The sequence below is a fragment of the Vicia villosa genome, linkage group LG1, assembly GCF_029867415.1.
Source record: "Vicia villosa cultivar HV-30 ecotype Madison, WI linkage group LG1, Vvil1.0, whole genome shotgun sequence".
NCBI lineage: Eukaryota > Viridiplantae > Streptophyta > Magnoliopsida > Fabales > Fabaceae > Vicia > Vicia villosa.
In genome coordinates this window covers 203,532,306-203,557,127 of record NC_081180.1, presented here as the reverse complement: position 1 = coordinate 203,557,127, position 24,822 = coordinate 203,532,306, and the positions used below count along the sequence as shown (strand labels likewise).

General features: G+C 31.8%; 1 protein-coding gene across 2 annotated transcripts; it reads left to right on the top strand.

Moving 5' to 3' along the window:
- Window positions 1–6,409: 6,409 nt before the first annotated feature.
- Window positions 6,410–20,725, top strand: LOC131644813 (serine carboxypeptidase-like 11). 2 transcript variants are annotated; one of them, XR_009296689.1, is made up of 13 exons: window positions 6,410–6,647; window positions 6,756–6,901; window positions 8,140–8,216; window positions 8,340–8,462; window positions 8,582–8,684; window positions 8,789–8,826; window positions 9,110–9,208; window positions 9,306–9,539; window positions 9,623–9,694; window positions 9,871–9,989; window positions 10,107–10,200; window positions 10,300–10,345; window positions 20,482–20,573. XR_009296689.1 is itself a non-coding variant. In XM_058915405.1 (13 exons), the coding sequence occupies exons 1-13, from the start codon at window positions 6,499–6,501 to the stop codon at window positions 20,563–20,565; spliced, it is 1,404 nt and encodes a 467-aa protein (XP_058771388.1). In that variant the 5' UTR covers window positions 6,410–6,498; the 3' UTR covers window positions 20,566–20,725. The 2 variants fall into 2 exon arrangements, 1 of the variants encoding a protein (XP_058771388.1); XM_058915405.1 differs by having other exon boundaries at window positions 10,087–10,200; window positions 20,482–20,725.
- The last annotated feature ends 4,097 nt before the right edge of the window (window positions 20,726–24,822 follow it).

Below are 24,822 nucleotides of genomic sequence, written 5' to 3'. Positions count from 1 at the left end.
ATAAATGGCTCAATCTTTAGAAGTTGTGTGCTCAGAAGTTGTTCAACAATCATAAGATGGAAATGCAAAAGTTGATCCAACCTTAATAAGCTCATAATGATTCTTAAGAAGCAACACAATCCAAAAAGACCTTCAAGTATAAGACTTCACATCCAGAAGAGTTGATCAGTGGAAATAAATATAGTCTTAGGAACACAAGATATGCCTTCAGATAAGAAGAATCCATGTTAGGACTTATCTCCATGATTGAATCCACTTCTATTGATGAAGCACTTTTAAATGATGGACATGTTATTGCTATGCAAGATGAGTTGAAACAATTTCAAAGTAATGATGTTTGGGATATGGTACCCCAACCACATAAGAAGAACAATATTGGAACAAAATGGGTCTTTAGAAGCAAGCTCAATAAAAAAGGATAAGTTGTAAGAAACAAAGTTAGACTTGTAGCTCAAGGCTACAGTCAGCAAGATGGTATATATTTCTCGGAAACCTTTGCAGCTATTGCAAGGTTACAGGAAATAAAACTAATCCTTTCACATGCTACTAATTATAATATTATCTTTATATAAAATGGATGTTAAGAGTACATTTTTAAATTGTGTGATTTATGAAGAAGTGTATGTAAAACAACATACTCTTTCTGAGGAATTTTCTAAGACAATGCAGACTGAGTTTGAGATGAGCATGATGTGAGAGCTGAAGTTCTTCCTTGGAATTCAAATCAATCAATACAAGAAAGGATTTTATGTTCATCACACTAAATACACAAAGGATCTTCTGAAGAAATTCAAGCTAGATGTTTGCAAAATCATGACAATTCTCATGCATCCAACCTGCAATCTGAGCAAAGAGGAAAGCAACACCAAGGTCTGTCCAAAACTATATAGAGGTATGATAGGTTACTTACTTTATCTAACTAATTGTAGACCTGATATTTTATTTATTGTGTGCTAGATTTCAATCAAATCCTAGAGAAACTCGCTTAACTATTATTAAAAGGATCTTTAGGTATGTCAAGGGAACAACTAATCTAGGGTTTATTTATAAGAAATCCCTAGACTATAAGATAGTTGGGTTCTGTGATGGTGACTATGATAGGGATAGAACTGAAAAAAATCCACTAGTTGATGGGTCTGTTTATAGAGTCTAAAATGTGATTGCATGTGCACATCCTATCGAAGTAATATACAAAATTATCGAACCACAGAGACCAATCGTCAATCTATCAACTCTATTTCTAAGGTGCTTATCTAAGGCAGATCGATATAGTTGAGATTTGTACAGTGCAGAAAAATAAAGGATAAATTAAATTGCAGATAAAAAGCACAGGTTCGAATGTAATTCACATTAATCAAACAGTGTTCCAGTAGTACATAGATATAACTACTTGTAGGGCAATATTTTCTACTTATAGAAAGGAACAATTTGACGGGAACTTGTCGCTTTCATGTACTAAGAACCGAGTTAACTCTTTAATCCTATCCTTTTATTGTCACTTATAAAAGGTGCCTCAAACCTTAAAGTAGTAAACCTATTTTTAAGAAATTATTTACTTAAAAAAGTACAAAAGTGATTTTAACTTGGAAAGATTAACTTAAAGAGATTCTTGGCCTTGGGCCAAGAATCATAGTTCAAACCCATAAACACGTCCGAAAATAGTTTCAAAATCGTTTTCTAAAAATATGTTAAAGATTCCTAATTAAATAAACAAACTGTTTTCGCCCTTTTTGTTTGGTTAAAAACTAATCAAGTTTAGTCTTAAGTATGGACGGCTTTCGATCTTACCCATAAACATTTAAGTACAGCAAACTTGAATTAAAAGTCAAAACATCCCCAATAGTATTTCTATTAATACAACGTTTGGAACACTATCGTGACAATGATCCTTACATTCTAACCCTTAAAGGTTTAGCCAGACATGGAAATAAAAGTAAGCATATGAAAACGTTTAAAAATAGTAATAAAAGCGAGTGCGAGAAATAAAGTAAATAAAGCAATGTGGGATAAATAAGTGCGGTAAATAAGATAGAAAGTAAAGGCAAGATAAATAAAACGTGAATGCAAAATTAATTAAAAACCTGCTCCAATCGGAGTCTTTAAATCTGGTACAAGCGAAAAGTAAATTGTGCTTGAAGTAAATGACAAGGAAATAAAATGCTCCAACCTAATCACACTATGGTGAAATAATCCTCTGATGTGGCGAATTATTGCTTTTACAGAAGTACGTATAGGCTTAGTGTTGTAGATTAAGTTGGATGGAAAATGAAAATAAAATGAACTTCCTATGTATAGATATTCTTGAAGTAGCGTAAAGACATGAGTTCCCCTCAACTCTTTCTGAGCGGGAAACCAAAACCAAAGACCGAGCCCGCGGAGGGGGGGTCGGCGGCTGCGGAGAAGGCCGAGGGGGAAATCATGGGGACATGGCAGTTACCCCTCTGGATTACGTGGGACACGTCATTGCGTTCCCTACAGCGGCCGCTAAGCTGGACGCCATGTGCGCGAATTGACTGGAAATCCTGATTTTTCTGGCTTTTTCACTTGTTTTCTTCAAAGGAGTGAATAAAAGGGATAATACCTGAAAAAGAGCCAAGAACAAACATAACACAGAAAAATAACCTAAAAAATAATGAAAAGTATGTGCAAATCGAGTCAATTATGTAGTGCGATTCAGTGTGATCACTAGTGGAGGCTGTCAATTCATAGGTGAAAATCTTATATCCTGGGCTAGTAAAAGATAGGAAACTATTGCTTTGTGCACAACAAAAGCAAAATACATCTCAGCTGCTTGTTGTTGCATACAACTCCTCTTGATGAAATGTTAGTTGGAAGATTATCAGATTTATGGAATCAGTATTCCCATATTTTGTGACAATGCTGCTGCTATCTATCTAACAAAGAATCATGTTCAACATTCCATAACCAATTACATTGAAATCAAACATCATTTTATCAGAGATTATTTTCATAAGGGTGTAATAGATATACAATTCATTGATACTGATCATCAATGGAATGAAATATTTACCAAACCTCTTACTGTTGAAAGATTTGATTTTATTAAAAAGAATATGAAACATTCCTTTTGTTAAAGAATTGTGTTGGTTACTATATGAAGGATCAGAGTCTGATGATGATTAGAAGCTACTGTGATTAGAAGTTCTAAACTAGCTTTTGATGAATACTAGACTCTAAAACATCTCAGCCTCTAATGCTAAGAATTTGATTAATTGTCTCGGATAACATATAGGTCGAAATTCGTTTTACTTGTGTATATTTTTTCCACTTATGGATCACCTGGTCAGGACCGTACATCGGAATCTGATTGCATCCAGAATATGAGTCCATGAAAGATAGCAATTGATAGTCAATTGAGTTATCAACGAGTTGGTCAATGTTCTTAGAATAGATGGACGCCAAAAAAGTTTCGTACATGGAGACCTTGAAGAGAAAATCTACATAGAACAACATGAAGGGTTTGTTGAAGAAATCACTGTATGGTTTGAAACAAAGTCCAAAACAATGGTATCGTCAGTTTGATGAATTTATTCTTAAACATGATTTCATAGGAAGTAATTACGAGAGTTGTGTATACGTATTGAAGAGAAATCATTATGACGTCAAAACAACTTTCTTACATGGAGACCTTGAAGAGAAAATCTACATGAAGTTACATGAAGGTTTTGTAGAAGATAAGGCTAAGGTAACAAAGTCTAAAGTAGTGGTATTGTCGGTTTGATGAATTTATTCTTAAACATGATTTTGCAAGAAGTAATTGTGACAATTGTGTATACATATTGAAGAGGAACAAGAAATTCATCATCAAACTCCTTCTACATGTTGGAGATATATTAACGGAAAGCTCTAGCAAAAACAAGATCAGTAAGCTCAAAGAGATCTTGAATGGTGAATTTTAGATGAAAGATCTCGGTGAAGTTAATTCTGGATATCATGATAATCTGCAAGAAGACTGAATTGTTTTGATCTCAATCTAGTAACTTGAAGAAAATGGTGAAACGGTTTAGAATGTAAGATTTTTAAACTGTCAACACTCCTTTAGGTCATCACATAAAACTTTCGATTAAACAATACCCTCAAACTGACTAAGAGAGAAGATAATGAAGAGTACTCCTTATGCAAGTGGAGTTGGAAGCATTATGTATGGTATGGTTTGTAGTAGACCAGACTTAGCATATGTAGTTAGCATAATAAGTTGATTTATGAAAATCCTAGCCATGTTTATTAGGAAGCTTTGAAGTGGGTGTTGAGGTATTTGAATGGTTCACTAAAGCGTGATTTAAATAACACAAGGTCAATTCAAGAAGAAGACACTTTGGAGGATTTTGTAGATTCAAACTATGCAGATCCTGTGGTCACTAGAAAATCCCTATTAGGTTTTACATTTATGTAATTTTGGACAAATATAAGGTTGAAGGCAAATCAACAATCAGTGGTCATGTTATCAACTACTCAAGCAGGATATATTGTCTTTGTTGGAGGGGTCAAGGAAGTCATATGGCTGAAAGACATGATTGAGAAGTTAGGAATTACTCAAGAATGTGTGAAGATAAATTTGACAGTCAAAATGCTATTCATCTAGTCAATCATCAAGTTTCTCATGAGAGTACGCAACACATTGACATCCATTTACCCTTTATAAGAGACATGGTAGATTCAAAGGAAATTCATATTTAAAAGGTGCCCTCGGACGAGAATCCAACAGACATGTTCACCAAATCATTGTCAAGATCAAAGTTCAAGCATTGCTTGGACTTGATCACAATTGTTGAAGAGTGATTCATGTTTTAGAGAGAGCAGCAAGGTGGTTAGGGTTAAATTGACATCACCATCAGTTTAAAGTTAAGGTGGAGAACTGTTATAATATGCCTTAACCTCAAGTGAGAAAAGAAAAGGAAATGAGACATATTTCGGTACTGACAATTTTTTGGGCTTGTTTGCATATTCGTTTGTTAATGGGTCATATCTTAGACCCGTTAATATTTTGTTAGTTATAAATATTGTTTTTCTCTCATTTGTTAGGCACAAGTTGTATAAGATAGAAGTTCTAATGAGAAGTAAAGGGTAGAATTCTTATCATTATATATTAATGATTTGGAAGGCTTTTGGGGTTATCAAAGGGATTGGTAAATACTTTAAACACCTTGAGTTTGTGTGATTCTTATATTGAAGTTAGAGAGATTGAGAAACACTTGGGTAGAAAATAGGGTTTGTTCTTGAGAATTTAGAAGACTATTTTCTTGTAACTCATTTGAAATATATTGTAACAACTTTTGAAGTATAGTGAATTGGAAAGCTGCCATCTCCCCCAGATGTAGATTGATTTGATCAAACTAGTAAACAAATTTCCGTGTTCTCACCTATTATATGTTTTATTGCTTCAAGTCATTTGTTTGGTGGTCATAGTTCCTTATCTCACACATCAAATTTCTTAGTGTTATTGAACTCTGAATAATTCTTTTGAAGTGGTTTGATTATTCTCTCAATTTCACAACAATTTGACATTGGTAAGAGATAGAACTTAAAAAGAGTTTTTATTGACACTCTCATCTTATAAGTCGATTTTATAAGAATAAATCTGAAGTTTTGAGATGGTTAGTTATCTGACAAAATGAGATTTAAGAAGAACTCATAAAAAGATTATAACAAATATGGAGAAAAAATGCACACTTTGCACAAGTAGATGGAAAGAAAGATAATGCAAAATAATTAATCTCAGGACTCGTGGCAGAAATCAAACAATTAAACATGATAACATGAATGGTAAATTTAAAGATGATGTATTTTATAAATTCTTGATATTGGTGTATCACACCAAATGACTCCTTTAAAATCTATTATGCAAAGAGTCAAAAGAGCATTGAATCCATGAGAGATAATTTTATAAAATAACTTTTATGTTGAATTATGTGCTTTTAGTTTCTTCATTCATTTTTGTGTGCTTGTTAATTTCTATTTTCTTACAAATGTAAAAACTATTATTTTAATTTTTTATGTTTTTATATTTAAAAATTAATAATCATTTAAAACTAAATATTATTAGATGTCCTATTGTTCAAATTGAATTTCGAAAAATTAATCAAAAGTTAATAATATAATAATAATATAATTGAAATAATAATATACATACTATTTTAAATATTATAAATTATAATATAATAAATTATATATAATAATAATAATTTACTATGTTGAATTATATAATCAAATATACATACTATTTTAAATATTATAAATTATAATATAATAATAATATTTAAAACAAACCCGTGGGAAAGCACGGGCTTTGCCTACCATTATTAAATTCCTGAGCATGTGCAATGTACTGATATATCATATATAATTGAAATGAATATAAAAAGTTATCTTTTAGACACCTAACACGGTGCTCCATTCTATGCTACACTGTATTTGTTGACCTTAATTAAATACCACACATATTCTACAACAGGATCCACTTGACATCATCGACTAAAAATGGCAAGGTTTAGTTCATGTTACGGGAAGGAACTTTTTTTTGTTCTTCTTTTATTATCGTATTTGTCCTTTCAAGTTGCAACATGTGGCTCCATAGTAAAGTTTCTTCCTGGATTCAATGGTCCCCTTCCTTTTCTGCTTGAAACTGGGTCAGTTTTACTAACTTAGCTATATACTTCATGCTTTTCATGTTTATTTATTTATTAAGCTATATATGGTATTAAAATAAATATTTCATATTGATATTTGTTAATAAGGTATGTGGGAGTGGGAGAAGAAGAGGATGTGCAAGTGTTTTATTATTTCATTGAATCAGAGAATAATCCAAAGGAAGATCCTCTCATGCTTTGGCTAACTGGTGGACCTGGTTGCTCGGCTTTGTCTGGTCTTGTCTTTGAAATTGGTAATTGCAACTTTGCTTTTGATAATCTTACAATATGTTTTTGAAGTTTATGTTAAACCTAACTTGAGTGAAATGTAATCGATTGGGTTAGTGAAATGGTAGTTGGTAGAGAGAATGAGAACAGGATTTAAAAGCATTAAATATGTTTTCATTCTAAATAAATATATAATTTATATAAAATATAATAAAAGGTGTCAGTGAGATGACATTTGAGAGAAATAAGAAAAAACTTATATAAAATATAAATCATCCTTGAATGTTTGGAGAAAAAAATTATGGAATATTATAAAGGTGGCAAACACGTCTCAACACTATTTCGTGAAATAGGTCAAGTTTTAGATTCGAACTCTCTAATATATCTCTTCACTCTGCTCTAATTTTTTGGAAGTTTTTGGAAGGGTAGAGATTAACGTAGAGATTAATATGAAATTTTGTAATTTTTAGATTTAATGGTACAGTGCTCGTGGGTACGCCATGTTCCACACTATTTTTTTTATAGAATATATCAAAATTTTAGGCTTACACCCTAAATTATATCCACCTTATTTTTTTAGATTCTTTATAAGACGGACTTATTTTGTGAGGTCACTAAAATAAATCAGCCATCGATTTAAAGATCAAAATTTTGTGACCGCCTATTCGGTCACGAAAATTTATTTTTATATACAATTTAATTTATATATATAATAGAGACCGAAACTTCGGTCACTAATATTTTTTGTTTTCTTTTTCTATTTTTAATCCTCTTTATTATGTTATTAGTTTTTCTTTATTTTTTTTTAAGATTTTAATTATCTTTCAATTTTTAATTTTTACTACAATTTTCATCTTTTTTTATTGTTTTAACATATAATATATTCATATAAAATATAACACTAGATGTTAAATGGTGTAGGGACAAGTTCTTATTCAAATACGCAAAGGTCACAAGTTTGATTCTTAGGGTATCATGACTTTTAATTTTATTTTACGAAAAAGAACACTAAAATCGGTTTTTAAATTTGGTCTCAATTTTGGTCGCTAAATTTTGGTCACTAAAGTCGTCGCAAAAGTTTAGCGACTAATACTTTTTCAACCGAAAAGTAATGGTCACTAAATCAGTCGCAAACCGTGTTAGTGACCGATTTTAAAATTTTTTCGGTCTCTAACTCGGTCACTAAAAGTGAATTTTTTAGTAGTGATTAAACAAAATAAAATAATTATGCAGAATAAATTAAACTTGAGATTTTGCATTTTAGGTCCACTTGAATTTAAAAAGGGGGAATATAACGGGAGTTTGCCTAACCTGATACTGAAACCACATTCATGGACAAAGGTTAGGGTTTAATTCTTCTGTGTTGGCTAATTTTAATATTTTTGGCTTTACTGTATCTATTTCATCTAATCATTTTACTTAAACATTTAAATATTGATTTTTAAAATGATTTTTTATGAATAGGTAAGTAGCATTATATTCGTAGATTTGCCTGTTTTCACAGGCTTTACATATGCCACAACAAATTCTGGTTCACAACGAAGTGACTCTATATTAGTTCATCAAACTCATCAATTTTTTAGAAAGGTATATATTCAAACAATTTCGATTGTTCTCATTTCACAATAATCATTTTTTTTGTTTTTGAAATTTATTTATTATAATCAGTCAAATAAGAGCGGAAGTTATGTTATAAATATTTGTAGTGGTTAGTTGATCATCCAAAATTCCAATCAAATGAAATTTACATTGGCGGTGATTCATACTCGGGTATCCCTATTCCAGGAATTGTTCAAGAAATTATACAAGGTATAAAAGTCATGCTCAATTATGCATTAAAATACCATTATGTTGTTATTCATTTATTCAACATTGAAATTTATAATGAAATTCACAAATTTCTATGTTTGCAGAAAATGAAAAAGGTGTCCAACCTTGGATGAATCTTCAGGTTAGCTTCTTAAAGGATCACCTTATTAATTTAGGATGCACCATTGAAAAAAACATAAGTGTTTACCGTATGCTTTAATAATGTAAAAAATATATAAATAAGTATTGAAAATTTATAAAGTACTAACATAGACACGAATATGAGACACAAATTGTTTGACCATTTTAATTAAACAATTTATGCATGCTATGAAACAAAACAATACATTATAACAACTTTCAAGTTGATCATATGTCATCATCCAATAACTTCTAAATTAATTATGATAAGTTATTTTCTTCAGGGATACTTGTTGGGAAATGCTGTAACAACCAGAAAGGAAAGTAACTATAGAATTCCTTTTGCTCATGGAATGGGACTCATATCCGATGAACTATACGATGTAATTTTAAATATTGAATTTTAATTCCTTAATACATATTGAAAATCTATGAAGCACTGGAATATATGCTAACTAACTAATCTATAATATTCTGCAGTCACTCCAAATAAATTGTAAAGGCGATTATGTAAATGTAGAAAGTAGAAATATTTTATGTTCTAAAGATATTGAATTATTTGAAGAGGCTACATCAGGACTTAATTCAGCTCATATTTTAGACCTACAATGTGAGTGGCGTGATGATACTGAAAAAATTCTGAGATCTCTAATCAAGAAATATCCCTCCAACTTCCTCACTTCAAATCTCAGATTGCCTCCCTTAAATTGTCGAGTAATGCTTCTTTTCTATTATGGAATGCAATGATAATATTTTTGTATAAATCTCAAAATACTTTGTTTTCTTTTCATCCTTAGAGTTATCCATATTTCCTTTGCGCTGTTTGGGCCAATGATGAGAGTGTTCGCAACGCATTACACATACGTAAGGTATAAAGTTGAAACATATACATGAAAGTTATTTATCATGTTGACTATCTATTTATTCTAAAACAAGTTTTCTCCTTATAACATTTTACAAAGTTTCCCACATTTGTGCACTATTTCACGAAACTCTCTACTAGCTATGTAATTATAACATAAGTGGTTGGTTGCATGTGTTACAGGGTAGTATGGGAAAATGGCATCGTTGTACCTTTAATATACCTCATAAGAAGGATATATTAAACAGTTATGATTATCATGTAAATCTCAGTAGAAAAGGCATCCGTTCACTAATTTACAGGTCAGTAGTATTTCTCTATGCTCATATATTTCATAAGATGAACTATGTAATTTTATGATTTCTTATGGAAAGATAATTTGTATATTTCTAATAATAGTGGAGATCATGACTTGTTAGTTCCTTTCTTGGCGACACAAGCATGGATAAGATCTTTAAATTATTCCATCATTGATGATTGGAGACAGTGGCATACAAATGACCAAGTTGCAGGGTATTCATATAATTATAACTTTATTTTAAATAATAATTAACCATGCAGAATTTATGAACATGTTAAATTAATATTTGTTTTGATTTTCTGCATGTCTAGATACACACGAACTTACTCTAATCTGATGACATTTGCAACCGTTAAGGTGAGTCTCTTTTTCTCTAAATTCTACAACTATAATTTACATGCACATGTTTTACTTGATTAGTTTATGAATATGTTGTGAAATACGATAATATCAACCACTCATGAAACATTAATGTGTGGAAAAAAGTACAATGACAACAAAAATAAATATTCTCAACCAATTGTTAGTTGGTCCAATTGTGATTTCCGCATGACTTGGTAAGGAGGATCGCGGTTCGATTCTCTGCAACTGGGAACAGAAGGGGCTAGAATAACTTGATTTCAAAACTGACCTCCAAACCAGATTAGACGGTAATAAACACGCAAATTTTGTTTATCAATTTTAATCAAACCAATTTATTCTAGGGAAAGACAAACTCTCTAATTCACTATAATTCAAAATTTATTACAAGATATTACTAGATGAATTACAAGAAAACAGTCTTTCAAGTTCCCAACAACTAACCTTATTTTCTAACCAAGTGTTTATGAATATATCCAACTCTTAATATATGAATCATAAAAATTAAGATTTTTAGAAGTGTTTCTCAATCACCTTAAATATCTCTAAAGGTTTGTCAAATTTTTAGAACAATGAATCCTAAGAATTTCTACTCTTCCCTCTCTGAGCTTCTCTAATTAGGATTACCACCTCTTTTCTCTTTCTTTCATACAGCAAAAGCGACAAACAACCATATTTATAAATGTTGAAACCCTATATATCCAATTCAATGAAAAAACATGAATCGTTACTAGAAAAACCTAAAAAAATGAATCGACTCGTCTTAACTCCTGTGATCCAACCATAGTCCCCAAAACTGCTGACCATAAGCCTCCTCCTTCCGACTTCCACAAGTTCACAAATCCGAGCCTCCACCGCAACCGCCTGCTCGCTTGAAAAACGTGATAAGGGAAAAAGATTGTTCTATTTATCACCAGGAATATTGAACATACTTCTATAATTCTCCACATTAACTAAAAATTGACGGTGTTATCAATTTAATCATCACCCACCTTGACACTCTTTCTAAAGGTTGAATCATTATTCAAAGAACTTGATCAATTCCAATAAATGTTTGAAGCTTAATATAGGCACATGCATTTAACCACCTTACATTTCTTTGGTACTCTCACATGTCCAAAAACATGGGGTTTTCAATTAGTGAATAATTCACTGCCTTCATACATCTTTAAATCTCCTTAATTTTGAATGCCCCTTTAAAGTATTTGATTATGAGTTTTTATTTTTCTATAAAATTATGATGAATGGATGAACGATAAAGCAAGAAAAATGGAGTGCAATAAGGAAATTGACACAAGATATATCTTGGCTCCCCTTTCCAAATTGACACAAGATACAACCTCACACCAAGACTCTTAAATTTCTAACACAATTAAGAAAACACATCACTTTCTGATTTTACAATGTACAGAGAAAGAACTCTACTTTCTCCTTACTTTTCTTGTTTCCAACAACTTGGAAAATGAGTTACAATGATACTATTACAAACAATTGAATACATATGATGATGTTAAGCATTGATGAATTCTGATAATCCAAAAAATTCAAACAAGTCTCCTCTTTCAATATAACAATTCAAGAATTACAACCTCTATGTGCTCCAGAAAGTTTTCTCTAAGTGATTGAAAATTATGCAGTAAAGTTTCTTAAGAAATATGATATTATGCAGATCAATTATTTTAAAAATATGGATGAAAAAGGTGATTTCAACAATGAAATATTGTGCTATTTATAAGTTACAAGATACCTTTAGAAATTCGTAAGAATGCTTGAAAAAATGATCATGAGAATTTGAAATGTTTTGGAAAGGTATCATAATCAATTGTGATGGAGAGGTATGGCATTAATTCAGAATTTTTCTATATGTTACATAGGTAAATTGATTGGTTCGAGGATTTCAATTGATTGGACTATCCACAATGTTAAAAAAATTTGAGGAAAAAATATAGGTCAATCAATTGATTATGAATGGTTAATCGATTTACATATTCCAAAATAGAATGGTCAATCGAGTGGTTGAAGAGGTAAATCGATTGACCTCTTTTGATTTTCAAATTTTTGTTTTACAAAACCAATATCAATCGATTTACTCAATGGGATCAATCGATTGACCTTATTAACTTTGAAAATTTTCTAAGTTAAAGATGAAACTTTGAAACAATGCATGTATTAAATTTAAAGATTATTTCTTAAGAACCTAATGCTTATAACAATTGAAGTGCAATATTTTACCTTAGAACAAAACTATTTCCATGAATCATAAGAGCTTGATCCATCCATAAATATTCAACCATTATCTTTTCCTTCTTTTAATTGATTTGTCTTCATCAAAACATCACCTTCATAAGAGTTTATCTTCACAATCTCCTCCTTTTTGGATGACGACAAATAACTTCTTTTATGATTGTTATTTCTGTAAACCCCCCCCCCCCTCCCCCAAGATGAATACCCCTCCTTTAGTTCTTGGAACCTTGAATCCTTTGGGTTCTTCATCTTCATAGCTTTATAAATCTTAGAAAAGTAAACAAAAGCATACGTACATCATTCTCCCCTTTTGACATTATCAAAAAGAAGGGAAAAATAAGTGAAACACAGAATCATACATGAATAGGGAGTAACCAAAGAGGGGGTGAATTATGTTTTAAGATTTTTTCGATTATTTTAGAGATGTTATGGATCTTTTTATTTTTCTAGATAATTATGATAAATGGATGAACAATAAAGAAGGAAAAATAAAGTCCATTAAGGAAATTGACAAAAGATATGGTCAGTTCCCCTTTCCAAACAAGAATACTCAAGCCCCCTAGCACCCCGTGAGAGATTTCACTATGTTAGAAATGGTTACAACCTCACACAAAGACTCTCTTAACTTTCTAACACAATCAAGAAAGCACACCAATTACCGAAATTACAATGTACAGAGAAAGAACCCTACTTTCTATTAACTTTTCTTATTTCCAACAACTTGGCAAACAATTTGCAATGATATTGTTCCAAAAAATTGAATATAGATAAATATGTTAAGTAGTGGCGAATTTTGATAATCCATAAAATCCAAACAAGTTTTCTTTTTCAATATAACAATTCAAGAGTTATAAACTCTAAGTGCTTAAGAAAATTTTATTTAAATGATTGAAAATTATGCAATAAAGTTTCTTAGAATATTTGATATTATGCAAATGAATTATTTTGAAAATATTGATGAAAGAGGAGATTTGAATAATGAAAAGTTTTGATATTTATAAGTTACAAGATACCTCTAGAAATTAGTAAGAATGCCTGAGAAAGTGATCATGAGAATTTGCAATGTTTTGGAACGGTATCATGATCAACTCTAATGAAGAGGTATGTCAATGATTAAGTATTTTTCCATATGTTACAGAGGTGAATCGATTGACTTGAGGGTATCAATCAATTAACCTATTCACAACATTCAAAAAATCTGAAAAAAAGAACTAGGTTAATATATTGATTTAGAATAGTTACTCAATGCATGTATTAACTTTAAAGCTTATTTCTTCACCACCTAATACTTATAAAAATTGAAGTGAAATATTGTACGTTAAAAGAAAATCATTTCCATGAATCATAATACCTTGATCCATGCATTTCCATGAAAGCTGCAATCCTTATCTTTTCCTTTCTTTCTATTGATTTGTCTTCATCATAACATAATTTTCACAAGAGTTTGTCTTTACAAATATACTTAAATTTTGCGTAGAAGGAACTCATGATTATCTGATAGTTTAAGACTAACTGTATAAAAACCTTGAGCCTTGCAATGCTTATTATCAGTTATTGAACAACTCCACCTTCTTTCAACTTTAAAGTGTAAAAGTGTGTTTTCCTCGGGCACATGTTATAAGATAATCTTGAGTCCACGACACGACCCTTTTCAAACACTGAATTTGATACCACTAGTTCACCAACACTCTCATAACCTTCTTCATTCGAGGGAAATGCAATCTAAACAAAACCTTTAGTGTCCCCCCTCTATCTCCCTCACTCTCACTCCCCTTTCTCTCTTTATCTCTCTCTTTCTCTCTCTATCATCCTTCTTGAAGTGATTGGTTTTACGAAAATATAGAAGTTTATCCTTGACTTATAAAAACCCTTGGATTTGAATGTGTAACGGGGGAAATTGAGATCAAAGCCATTGGATCGACTTGACTCATTATTTTAGTGAAATTCGCCACCGCGCTTTATTGTTTCCAAAGGAAAAGGGAAAAGAGAGAAATAAAACCCAAAAAAGTTTTTTGAATAAAAAACTAATAAAACAAAGAAGAGATCTTAGGTACGAGGGTTGATTATGTGAGGGGAAAATATTAGCACCCCTCACATATATGGTACTCCACTGGAACCTTTTTGTAAATCTCTGTTAAAAGGAAAAGGAATTGTGTGAAAAAGAAATTTTTTGTTTGGTTTTAAAATTATGCTCGGCAAGACATAACATCTTGTGCCTACATACCTCTTGAGTACAATGGAGAATTCAGAGCAAATGTACTTCCACTTAAAAGGGAAAACAAATTTTTGTTTAAAATAGGATAAACACATTATCATCATAGAAAAGAAAACTCAGCCAATCATTCTTGAACATGAGAACAGATGGATCATTTGCATCACAAATGAAAGAAGGGCTCCAACTTGGATAAATCAACAAGTATGCCACTAGCTCTTTCAAGTGGAAAAGAATCCATCATATCAATCAATATCAAGACATCGGAGAATTACATCTCCACTAAAATAATCATTCATGTCTAAAATTTTAAAAACAGGTTTTAAAAGAAAGCCACAAAGGGCTAAAAATTTGAAAGAAAACTTTATCAAAAGAGTTTTAAAAGAGCGTGCAAATATAGAAGGATTTGAAAAAGGAGAGAATTTTTGAAAATTTAAGAGTGTGCAAACATTGGAGAATTACATCTCCCCTAAAATAATCATTCATGTCTAAAATTTTAAAAAAAAAGGTTTTAAAAGAAAGCCACAAAGAGCTAAATATTTGAAAGAAAACTTTATCAAAAGAGTTTTAAAAGAGTGTGCAAACATAGAAGGTTTTGAAAAAGGAGGGAGAAGTTTTAAAAATTTAAGAAGATGAGAGTAGATGAAGGGACTATCCTAAAGCATAAAGTTAAAGCTAAGGACAAGAACAATTTAACCAATCAAGAAGCCAACACTTGACATAAAGTCGACATAAGCATTCCTTTCCTTTGGATTTATCTCAACAACATAGAAAGCAAAAAACTTTGAACAACCTAACCAGAGCTCTAAGATAGTAATCCAATTTAAGCATAGCTTCACCAATCTTAGTTTTGTCCTAGATGAAATTGAATTAACATAGCATATAAAGCCTTTGTATAACATAGAAGGTACCTTTACATAGACAAAAATTCCCAATGCCTCAGAGTAAACTCCAAGGACTTCAGACAAGCATCGCAAATAAGATAACACAAGGTCCAGAGGTCTCAAGGGAACAAGGCTCCTAATACTAAGTCCAAGAGGTCTAAAACTCCAAAATGCCAAAGGATAGTAACCATAGTCCAAGAGAGCCTTAAGTATTTTAGTGTTCAAGTTAATTATTAATGTTTTAAGAACAAAATAAGAGTCCAAATAGACAAAAGAAAAAGTGCATAAGAATAAACATATGTCCAAATGGACAAAGTGAAAATGAACATAAACATAAATATGATAATGAATAAGGAATAGTAAAGCAAAAGCATAAAATAAAATAGAAATAAAATAGAGCAAAATAATAAAAGAAGCATAAAAGTAAAGTTAGAAGTTAGTGATTAGAAGTTATTTGTTAAAGTGAATGATCAATAATGGTTGAATAATGAACTTAGGCCAAAGTTGATGAAAACTTATTGGAGGATTGGTAAAACCAGAGCCTCCTAACAACAATTTTTCAAATGTATTGAGCCAATTGTCAAATAATTAACCATCCGTGGGCTTGAAAACATAAGCTTATGCCACAAATGATCATTTTCTGATACGGGACAAATGTAGCGCTATGTTAAGCAATTTCCAAGTAACTTATATAGAAGTCACCCTACAACTAGGTCGGTCAATAACAATTTATGTGTTTAACAACAAATTAGAGAAATGATATGTAAATTATTCTCCTAAAATTTGCAACACACGTAAAATAACAATAAAAAACAAGAATGAGATTGAGATGAAGAGGGAGAAGAATGAATAAAAAACAAAACCAAATGTCTAGATGAATTCTTTTGGTCATAATGTGATATCATCTTAATGATCCATCCGAGGAATGATAAAATCGTAGCCTCTACACAATGAATTTATCAAGACTTACACCCACAAATCAAAATAAAAGATATGAAGAAGAAAGTCAAATCATAAACCCTCACCAAATGGATCATCAAGCCAAATATTAAAAAAAGAAAAGAAATATTAAACAATTTTTAAAATAGAAAATAAGAAGCAAAAATCATATCAAACATCTAAGCATCAAATAAATTCAAATCAAAGATCACCATAAGTCAAGGAATATCATAGGATCATTTCCGATTTTTTCCAGAATTTTATAATACTTAAAAAGATTTTAAAACCAATTAAATCTCAAAGAAAAAGAGAGAAAATATTAAAAATATCAAATGATTTAATAAAAATATGAAAAAATAGTCTTAAAACCATAAATGATTCAAAGTATTTTTGGTATTTTTTTCATAATTTTTGGATTCAAAATGTAGGAGATATTAATTTTTGAAGTAAAATAGAATTAAAACAAATTTGAAAAATTAAAAGAAATCATAAAATATATGATGCTTTGGATCTGGCTCATTAATTGACGTGACAACATCTAATGGTCAGAAAGCGTGCAGCCATGGTGTGTCTCAGTCAACACAAACACATCTTGAATAAAATGGTCAAGCCAATGAAATTTAAACAATTGGCTTAGTGTCATTGGTTGAAGATGGACATGTAGGTCATCTTCAACCTCCAGCCATGGATTTCAAAAGAAATCTGCAGAAAACTTGAATCATTCAAGAGGTAATAAAATTAAATGCTAGTGGTATCATTGTGTTCGTCTCTCTTGGACGATCTCAACCACATCATTGCAAAACATTTATTCAAATTATAGCTCACTTGTTTTGGAAAAAACGAGAAGATTTAAAAAGGGATTTGAAAACAGATGCATCAAACAAAGCTAAACATCAAAATTAATTGTGCAATGAGTATCAATGAATCAAATGCTTCATATTAGGCACCAATTTGAGTTGATTTGATGAAGATTTCTACCTGAACGAAGTAAGTTTGAAAGCTTCTAAAAATGAACTTCAATCTCTTGATTTAGTGGACGACTATTGCTTCTAAGAGTCTGGTTAGCTTCAGAGATTTTCAATGAAGCTAATTGAATGGAGATTTTTGTGAACTATGGTGAGGAATTAAGAAAACCAAAATTCAAGTTCAGAGTTCGCGTGGGATTTGAACATGGGTCAATTGGCTCTCAAAAGCTTGGGGAATGAATGAGGGATGACCCTCTATTTATAGCCGAGCTAATGAAATCAAAAATTGTGTGAAATTATCAAGTTTTGAGTGATTTTGTGTGAGCTCCACGAGTGATAAAACTGTGACCTTCATCTCATCAAAACGCAGCAAAAGCTTGAGTTTCAAGGCACTAAACATCTTATGGAAGGTTGCTAATCATGTTTAGAAGTAAAAACGCGTGCCACATTGGCTTAATTTCAAGTAATTTGAAGATTGACCAAACTAATTATGCACTTTACTTCAGATTCAAGGTACCATGTTCACACCAAGGCCATTTGAAATTGGCTCGTGCATCTTGTGATTTTCTTTGAGCCAAATACTCTCCTCGTTACACTGAACACAATGCAAAAAGAATGGAATCAAATGGATGCTTGAGGAGGAATATATGATCTTATGGACTTGAGGTAAAAACCTGAAAAACTAGGTCAGGCCTTGTAACAAACATGTCATGACCAGGTTTTGTGCACAAAAGGCACGAGACTTTTGAGTTCCTTAAAGCATGAATTTGGTTTGGACCTTTGAAGATGGAATGTTCTTCTATTCTAGATGAAAATTTGGAAAAAATAATCACCCATAAATTGTAAAAAAATGAAGGAGTGATGCACTTTTGAAGATAGGCATGCCATATTTGAAATTTCACCATGTCTACAAGATGACCTATAATGTTTTCCATTCTTTGTTGACTTTCCCCTCAAAATTGGTTCTTGATATTGAAAGATGTCTTGAAGTAGACTCATTCAAGATTACTATGCAAATAGAGTGGGCTCAAAATGATTAAAAAAAATTAGCAAGTTATGATTCTTTGAAGTGGACACACAATTTCGTGAACTTTCAAAGTAGGACATATGATGTCTTCTCACTTTTGATGACTTTATTCACAAAATTTCCTATTTACTTGTAAAGAGAAGTTTTTGATGGTGTCAACAAGAATAATTTGAAAAAAGAAGCACTAAACAATGTTGAAAATTGAGGGAGTTATGCCCTTGTGATCATAGAATCAAAGACTTGTTAAATTAGGTCAAACTTCTTGAATCAACTTTGACTATCTTGAATTTTCCTTGCACTATAAGACATGAGGATGTATATAAGGCCTTGAAATGATATTTTCTTGAAGCAAACTTGATTGTGAGGCTCATATCTTGATGAAACTTGTTGAAGAAGGCATGGAAATAAATAGATGAACCTATGGAGTTTCTTGATGAATCAAGCCACATGTTCTTAATATGAACTTGATCAAATGGAGTTAAGAAGAGATGATTAAAACATGACATTTGATGATGAGGATATCTCTTTTTAAGTCTAAGTCATTTAGCTTCCATGAATGACCAACTAATTGAGGGTCGATCCTCAAAACCCTAACTTTAGGAGAGGTGTGGATGCACTTGGTTCAATCACGTATCATCAACAAAACTTTGAAAGAAAGAGATATATTTTTGTATTTTGGTTAGTATAACATAGTAAAGAAGTATTCACAAGTTAAACAAACATGGGTTCTTGGTGATTCCCCCAAAGGTAAGATGAGCACAGAGCTACAAGTCAAACTCAAGATTATGATCTTCATTAGTGGTAGGAATGCAAATAATTGGGGTATGACAGAACGTCCTTCTACTCTTATTACTTCCACTTGAGACACTTAAGCCTTGACTAATTCTGTCAACCTTCAAAACATTTATCTTTAAAAATTCCTTGGACCTCACAGTCATTTGGGCTTCATCCATGGTGACATTACCCTTACTTTCATAAATAAGGGCATCCTTAAGATTCTCAAAAGATCTGAGTAATGATCTTAACAAGAGTAGAACCTTGACGTCATCATCAAATATTCACCTTAATATTCTACAATCATTAGTGATCTTGTAAAATTATATCAATTGTTCCACTATCAATTTGTTTCTCTACCATTTAGAATGAGTAGAGTTTTTGTTTAAGATAGAATATTTTGTTAGTCAACTTACAATGGTTCAAGTTTGGCTCACATCAAAGCTGCAATATTTTGTAAGTTTCTCTTACTATGATTACCACGTCTTCTCTATTTTTTTCTCACTAATTAAAGTGTTAGAGAATCAAAATTTCTAATTGTTGAAAAACTATATATATATATATATATATATATATATATATATATATATATATATATATATATATATATATATATATATATATATATATATATATATATATATATATATATATATATATATATATATATATCCAATTTTGGACCAAAACATGACCGATCAATGGTCTGACCTGCAAATCGAACCGACTCAATTGGAGACCCAACCACTAACAACCATCGGTTGTCGCCCGACATATTCTAACTCCGTCGTTGAATTGCGGCTTATTTGTCGTCGTCCGCTCGATAGAAAAACCTAAGACTATCAAAACAAGATTTTTTTTCTCTTCAACGCTTGAGATTGCTTCTACAATTTTTTTTATTGATTTCACTCAAGTTGCTTAAAAATTTAACATTAAGCACTCTTTTATTGTGGTTATTATACTTTATTTTTCTTAAGTGTTTGTGCTGTAAACATTTAATTAACTTGTTTATCCGTTCAATTCCTTTATCATGAATTAAGAATCAACTAGTTTCTTTATTCAATTATTAATTGGAAAAAAAATTTCAGGGTGGAGGACACACAGCTCCAGAGTTTCAGCCTAAAGAATGCCTTGACATGTATAATAGATGGATATCTAATAAGGCTTTGTAGGAATAACTATAAAACAATTGTGAATAAAGATGTATCATTTGGATTTGTTTTATTATATAACAACAACTAATATTGTCAGGTTTGTTTGTCTTTTTCAACAATAATAAATAACAAATCTATCGATTTATCGTCAATAAGAGCCATATTTGAAGGCAAGGGTAGACTTTGAATTAATCAAATGAATTAAACAATTTTTATAAAAAAATTCAATTAAGAGAAATTGTACTTTTGCTACTTTTTAATTATTGTTTTCACTCTTATTTTATTTATATTGAATTTGACTCATCCTTGTAGAATAAAGAGAGTCAGTCTTTATAAACTCATTTTAATTTTATCGTGTTCTAAGCAGCAATTGAATATTTATAATCTCAATTGTTTTTTCGGCCTTTGACTAAATCTTAACTCAACTGCATGTTGTTTTTGACTAAAAACTTAAAATTTTTAAAAGTAAATTTGATAAGAAGAAGGTAGAATGTTAAAAGAAAAGAAGTGGATAGCAATCTTACAATTCAGTATTTTTTATGGTAAGTTCTGGCAGTTAGGACTGTCTGAACTAACGAAAATACTAAACTGCAATCGTTTGGGATTGAGCAACCCGAAAGCAATTTCTAACTTGCGTAATTTAGCTCAACAACATCATCCAGACATCATGTTCCTATCGAACACGTTAGCTAAAACTCAAAAGTTGTAGCATATTAGAGTAATGCTGAAGTTCGAATCTTGCGTAACTTGTTGATGTTGAAGGAAGGAGTGGAGGCTCAGCAGTTTTGCGGAAGAATAAAGTCCGATGTCGTGTCATGAATTTCTCAAGAAACTTTGTTAATATTCTAGTTCAAGATGATACGAAAGGGGAGTGGAGATTAACTTGTTCCTATGGTTACCCTGAGAGAGTAAGAATGCGACAAGCTTGGGAAATGATGCGTGACATTCGGGATATGTCGCGTCCCGTGGTGTATCGTTGGATACTTTAATGACTTGTTATCTCAACATGACAAACACGGTAATCACCCTCATCCGAATTGGTTGTGCGTCAGTTTTTTCCAAGCAGTCAGTGCTTGTGATCTTACCGACATACCTATTGAAGGGCACCCGTTTACGTGGATTAAAATCTTGCGTTTCTATTGAAGAATGGCTATTTTCCGCTGCTTAGCCTCTTATACAAACCCTATATTAAAGGAGAATCCTATGGTATTTAACAGAATGTATGGCAGAACCTTACAGCTATAATTAAAGTGTCAAAGATACTTGAGTAATCTCTTAAGTCCACTCATAATGGCATGGTTTATTAGAGCTGATGAATGTCAACTGATCAATGATATTCATAATCATCTGCAAGTGTGAACCTTGAAGAGTTTCAAGGCTAGAGTGTTCCTAGAAGGAGGAACAGATGTCCTACTGGATGTTGGGACATTAGTACTGGTATGCAGCTACCAGTTGAAGAACAGATGTTCTGGTGCTAAACTAATGTAGTGTGAGTACATTGGTTTGGAACCTACTCCTGACCTGGAAGAGGAGACATCTGATTATAAGTTGATTATGAAACGATCAACATGTACTTCTACTCCAAATCTTAATTTATGGGAGTTTAGAATTAAAAGCTCAGTGCTAAAGAAGACTTATGAAGGCATTCCTTTCTGATCCTTTATGTTTAAATCAAGATGAGCTTATATCTGGTATCTTCTTCTGATCAAAGGAACCAGATATGTGGATTTTCATTCATAACCATAGAGCAGTTGTTGGAGCTGAATACTGTGTCTCAACCATAGTGAAATATGGTCACGAATGTTGACTGCCCTAGTTGTTATCCAGAAAGGGTAGAGTTATTTAGAATCAAGGAAGTCAGGTGGCTCAGAAGAACCTGACTAATTCAGTGTTATGCCATAACTAAGTCTACTCCAGAAACCTAAATGAGGGAATCTCCTCTATAGGTACAGACTATGGCATCCATCATCTCAAAATCAGAATAAAAGTCTGAAGAAAAGTTTATTGAAATGTTGGCTATTCTATTCGTTGATATGTCTGGATGTTGCTGATAATTACACTCTATTGTTTCCACCCCAAGTGCTATGAATTGGATGTTAGAGATGTTAACCAAGAACCATGAAGGATGATGTCATATCAGATGTTACAACATCATCTCAAGGTCTTTAGTATTTTTTTGGAAGTGTTTATTGCCAAGAGTAAGCAAGGAGGTGATCAGTCAGAATATTCTAGTGTGAGTAGTAAATTCTAACTGACTAACTGATAAGTACTTCGACGAGAGACTTAGTACTTATTAGGTGAAGAACCTGGATGCAAGACTGAGAAGAAGAAGAAATCAGTCAAGAGGAACTAGTGTGAATAGTAAATCTCACTGAGTAACTAATGAGTACTTTGACGGAAGACTTAGTACCTATTAGATGAGAAGCCCTTCTAGTTGTGTATTCAAGGTCTAGTGTAAACTAAATGTTATTGTTCATTGGTATCCTCACAAGTTCAGGAAGTTTGAAAATGGTATCTGGTGAAGCATACTGATTATGTTAAATATCTTGATGAGAGCTGGATATTTGCAATATCCGTATGAAGAGAAGAAGTATGTGATGAAAGAAAAAGATCTACATGAAAATACATCATCACAACTGTTGAAGACACCAGAGAGATGAGGTTCAGACTTATCTGCTGAAGATTGATTTATGGTTATACAATTATAGTTTCTTCTACTTCAAGTTGCAGAGTGTGGCAATCTGAATCTTATGTAGCAAGCAAACTGAAGATTCTGAATTTGGAAACTGTGACAAACTCCAGATGAAGGGTGCTTCAAGGACGAACATCAAAGATGTCCTAAATTTGTATATCTCAGGGGGAGTAAGAGAGTATGAAGATCAGCAAGGACAGTGTTATTCTAATTCAAATCAAATGGAAAGTCTCTCAAAGACTAATCTTTAAGCCAGAAGAACAATGTCATACAAGATGTCAGAACATAACTCAAGACATGTTTTATCCTTGAAAACCAGCAAGAATCATTCTTTGGATTATCATCTAAAAACATATATTGACGGTGTATATCACTTGTTCTGATATAGTGCATGTTCTAACCATTGCACAAGTCCACCTGATGTAGTTCTCTCTCAAACAACATCTCCTGACCAAGAAATTTGTTAATGTCTAGGTATGTTATTTAAATTGCTCAGGTTTCTAGAGTCTTTTCATTTTCATTTTCATTTTTTTCTTTTATCTTGAGTCTTGTTTGAGTCTCTCATGTCTCTCTTTCGGATATGGGTAAATTTAGAGTCGCTATAGGTTATGTTTGTCATCTTGTGGCAAACATAGGGAATAAGGGTAGTGTTCAGACATTGTTAAGTCTCAGGTCCTTCTTTGCAGTCGTTTTTGCAAAGATATTGAATAGGTTTTCTATTCTAAGTCAATATGTCTTCTACTTAGATTCTTGTTTTCGAGTCATGAACACAAATTGTGTCTTGTGTTCTAAGTCATCCAATATAGAGGTATGTTATCTCTATGGATAATCCAAGTGTTTAAATTTCCGTTAGTGAGTATCCTCTTATGCTCTAAAAGAGGATGTTGTGTTAATTTGTGTCGTAGCATAGTTCTCAGTTTGAGGGGGAGCATTTAGTATTTTCTTCCTCATGTGCATCATGGCCTCAGTTTTCTCCTTCTCTATGAAGATGATATCTGTGATGTTATGTTTCCTATGCTATAGTGAGTTCTCCTTCAACAAAGCCTTTGTCTTATTATGGCTAAAAAGGGGGAGAAGTGGTTATGTTATGTTATTTCTGAAGAGCAACTTTTAAGGGGGAGAAACTTTGTGTGATCTGTGGGATCCTTAAATGAGAGAGAGAGAGAGAGAACATTGGAGTTGGACCTGCCAAAAAGATGTCCTAGTATGATGTTTCAACATCATAAAAGAATAGTGAAGACCTTCACTTGTAAAAAGTTTGAAATATCATAAACGGTGACTACTGAAGACTTCTAAATTGCTGCTACTGAATTGTAATGTTTAAACCTTTGTATTTTTTATGCTTCTGTAATACAAAGGTTATGTAAATTAGTTTTAGCCAAAATAAGACAAAGGGAGAGATTGTTAGTGCTTTTGAGGATTGACTTTATGTTTGGTAAAACTAATTTAGCAGCAATAGGATAAATAGAATTATAACTTGTAAGAGAAAGAAGGTGGAAGTTCTATTTAATGGAGAAACATGTTGTGTTGAACTGTTTCAACATCTTGAACAACATGTCGAAGAAGATGTCGTGACATCGTAT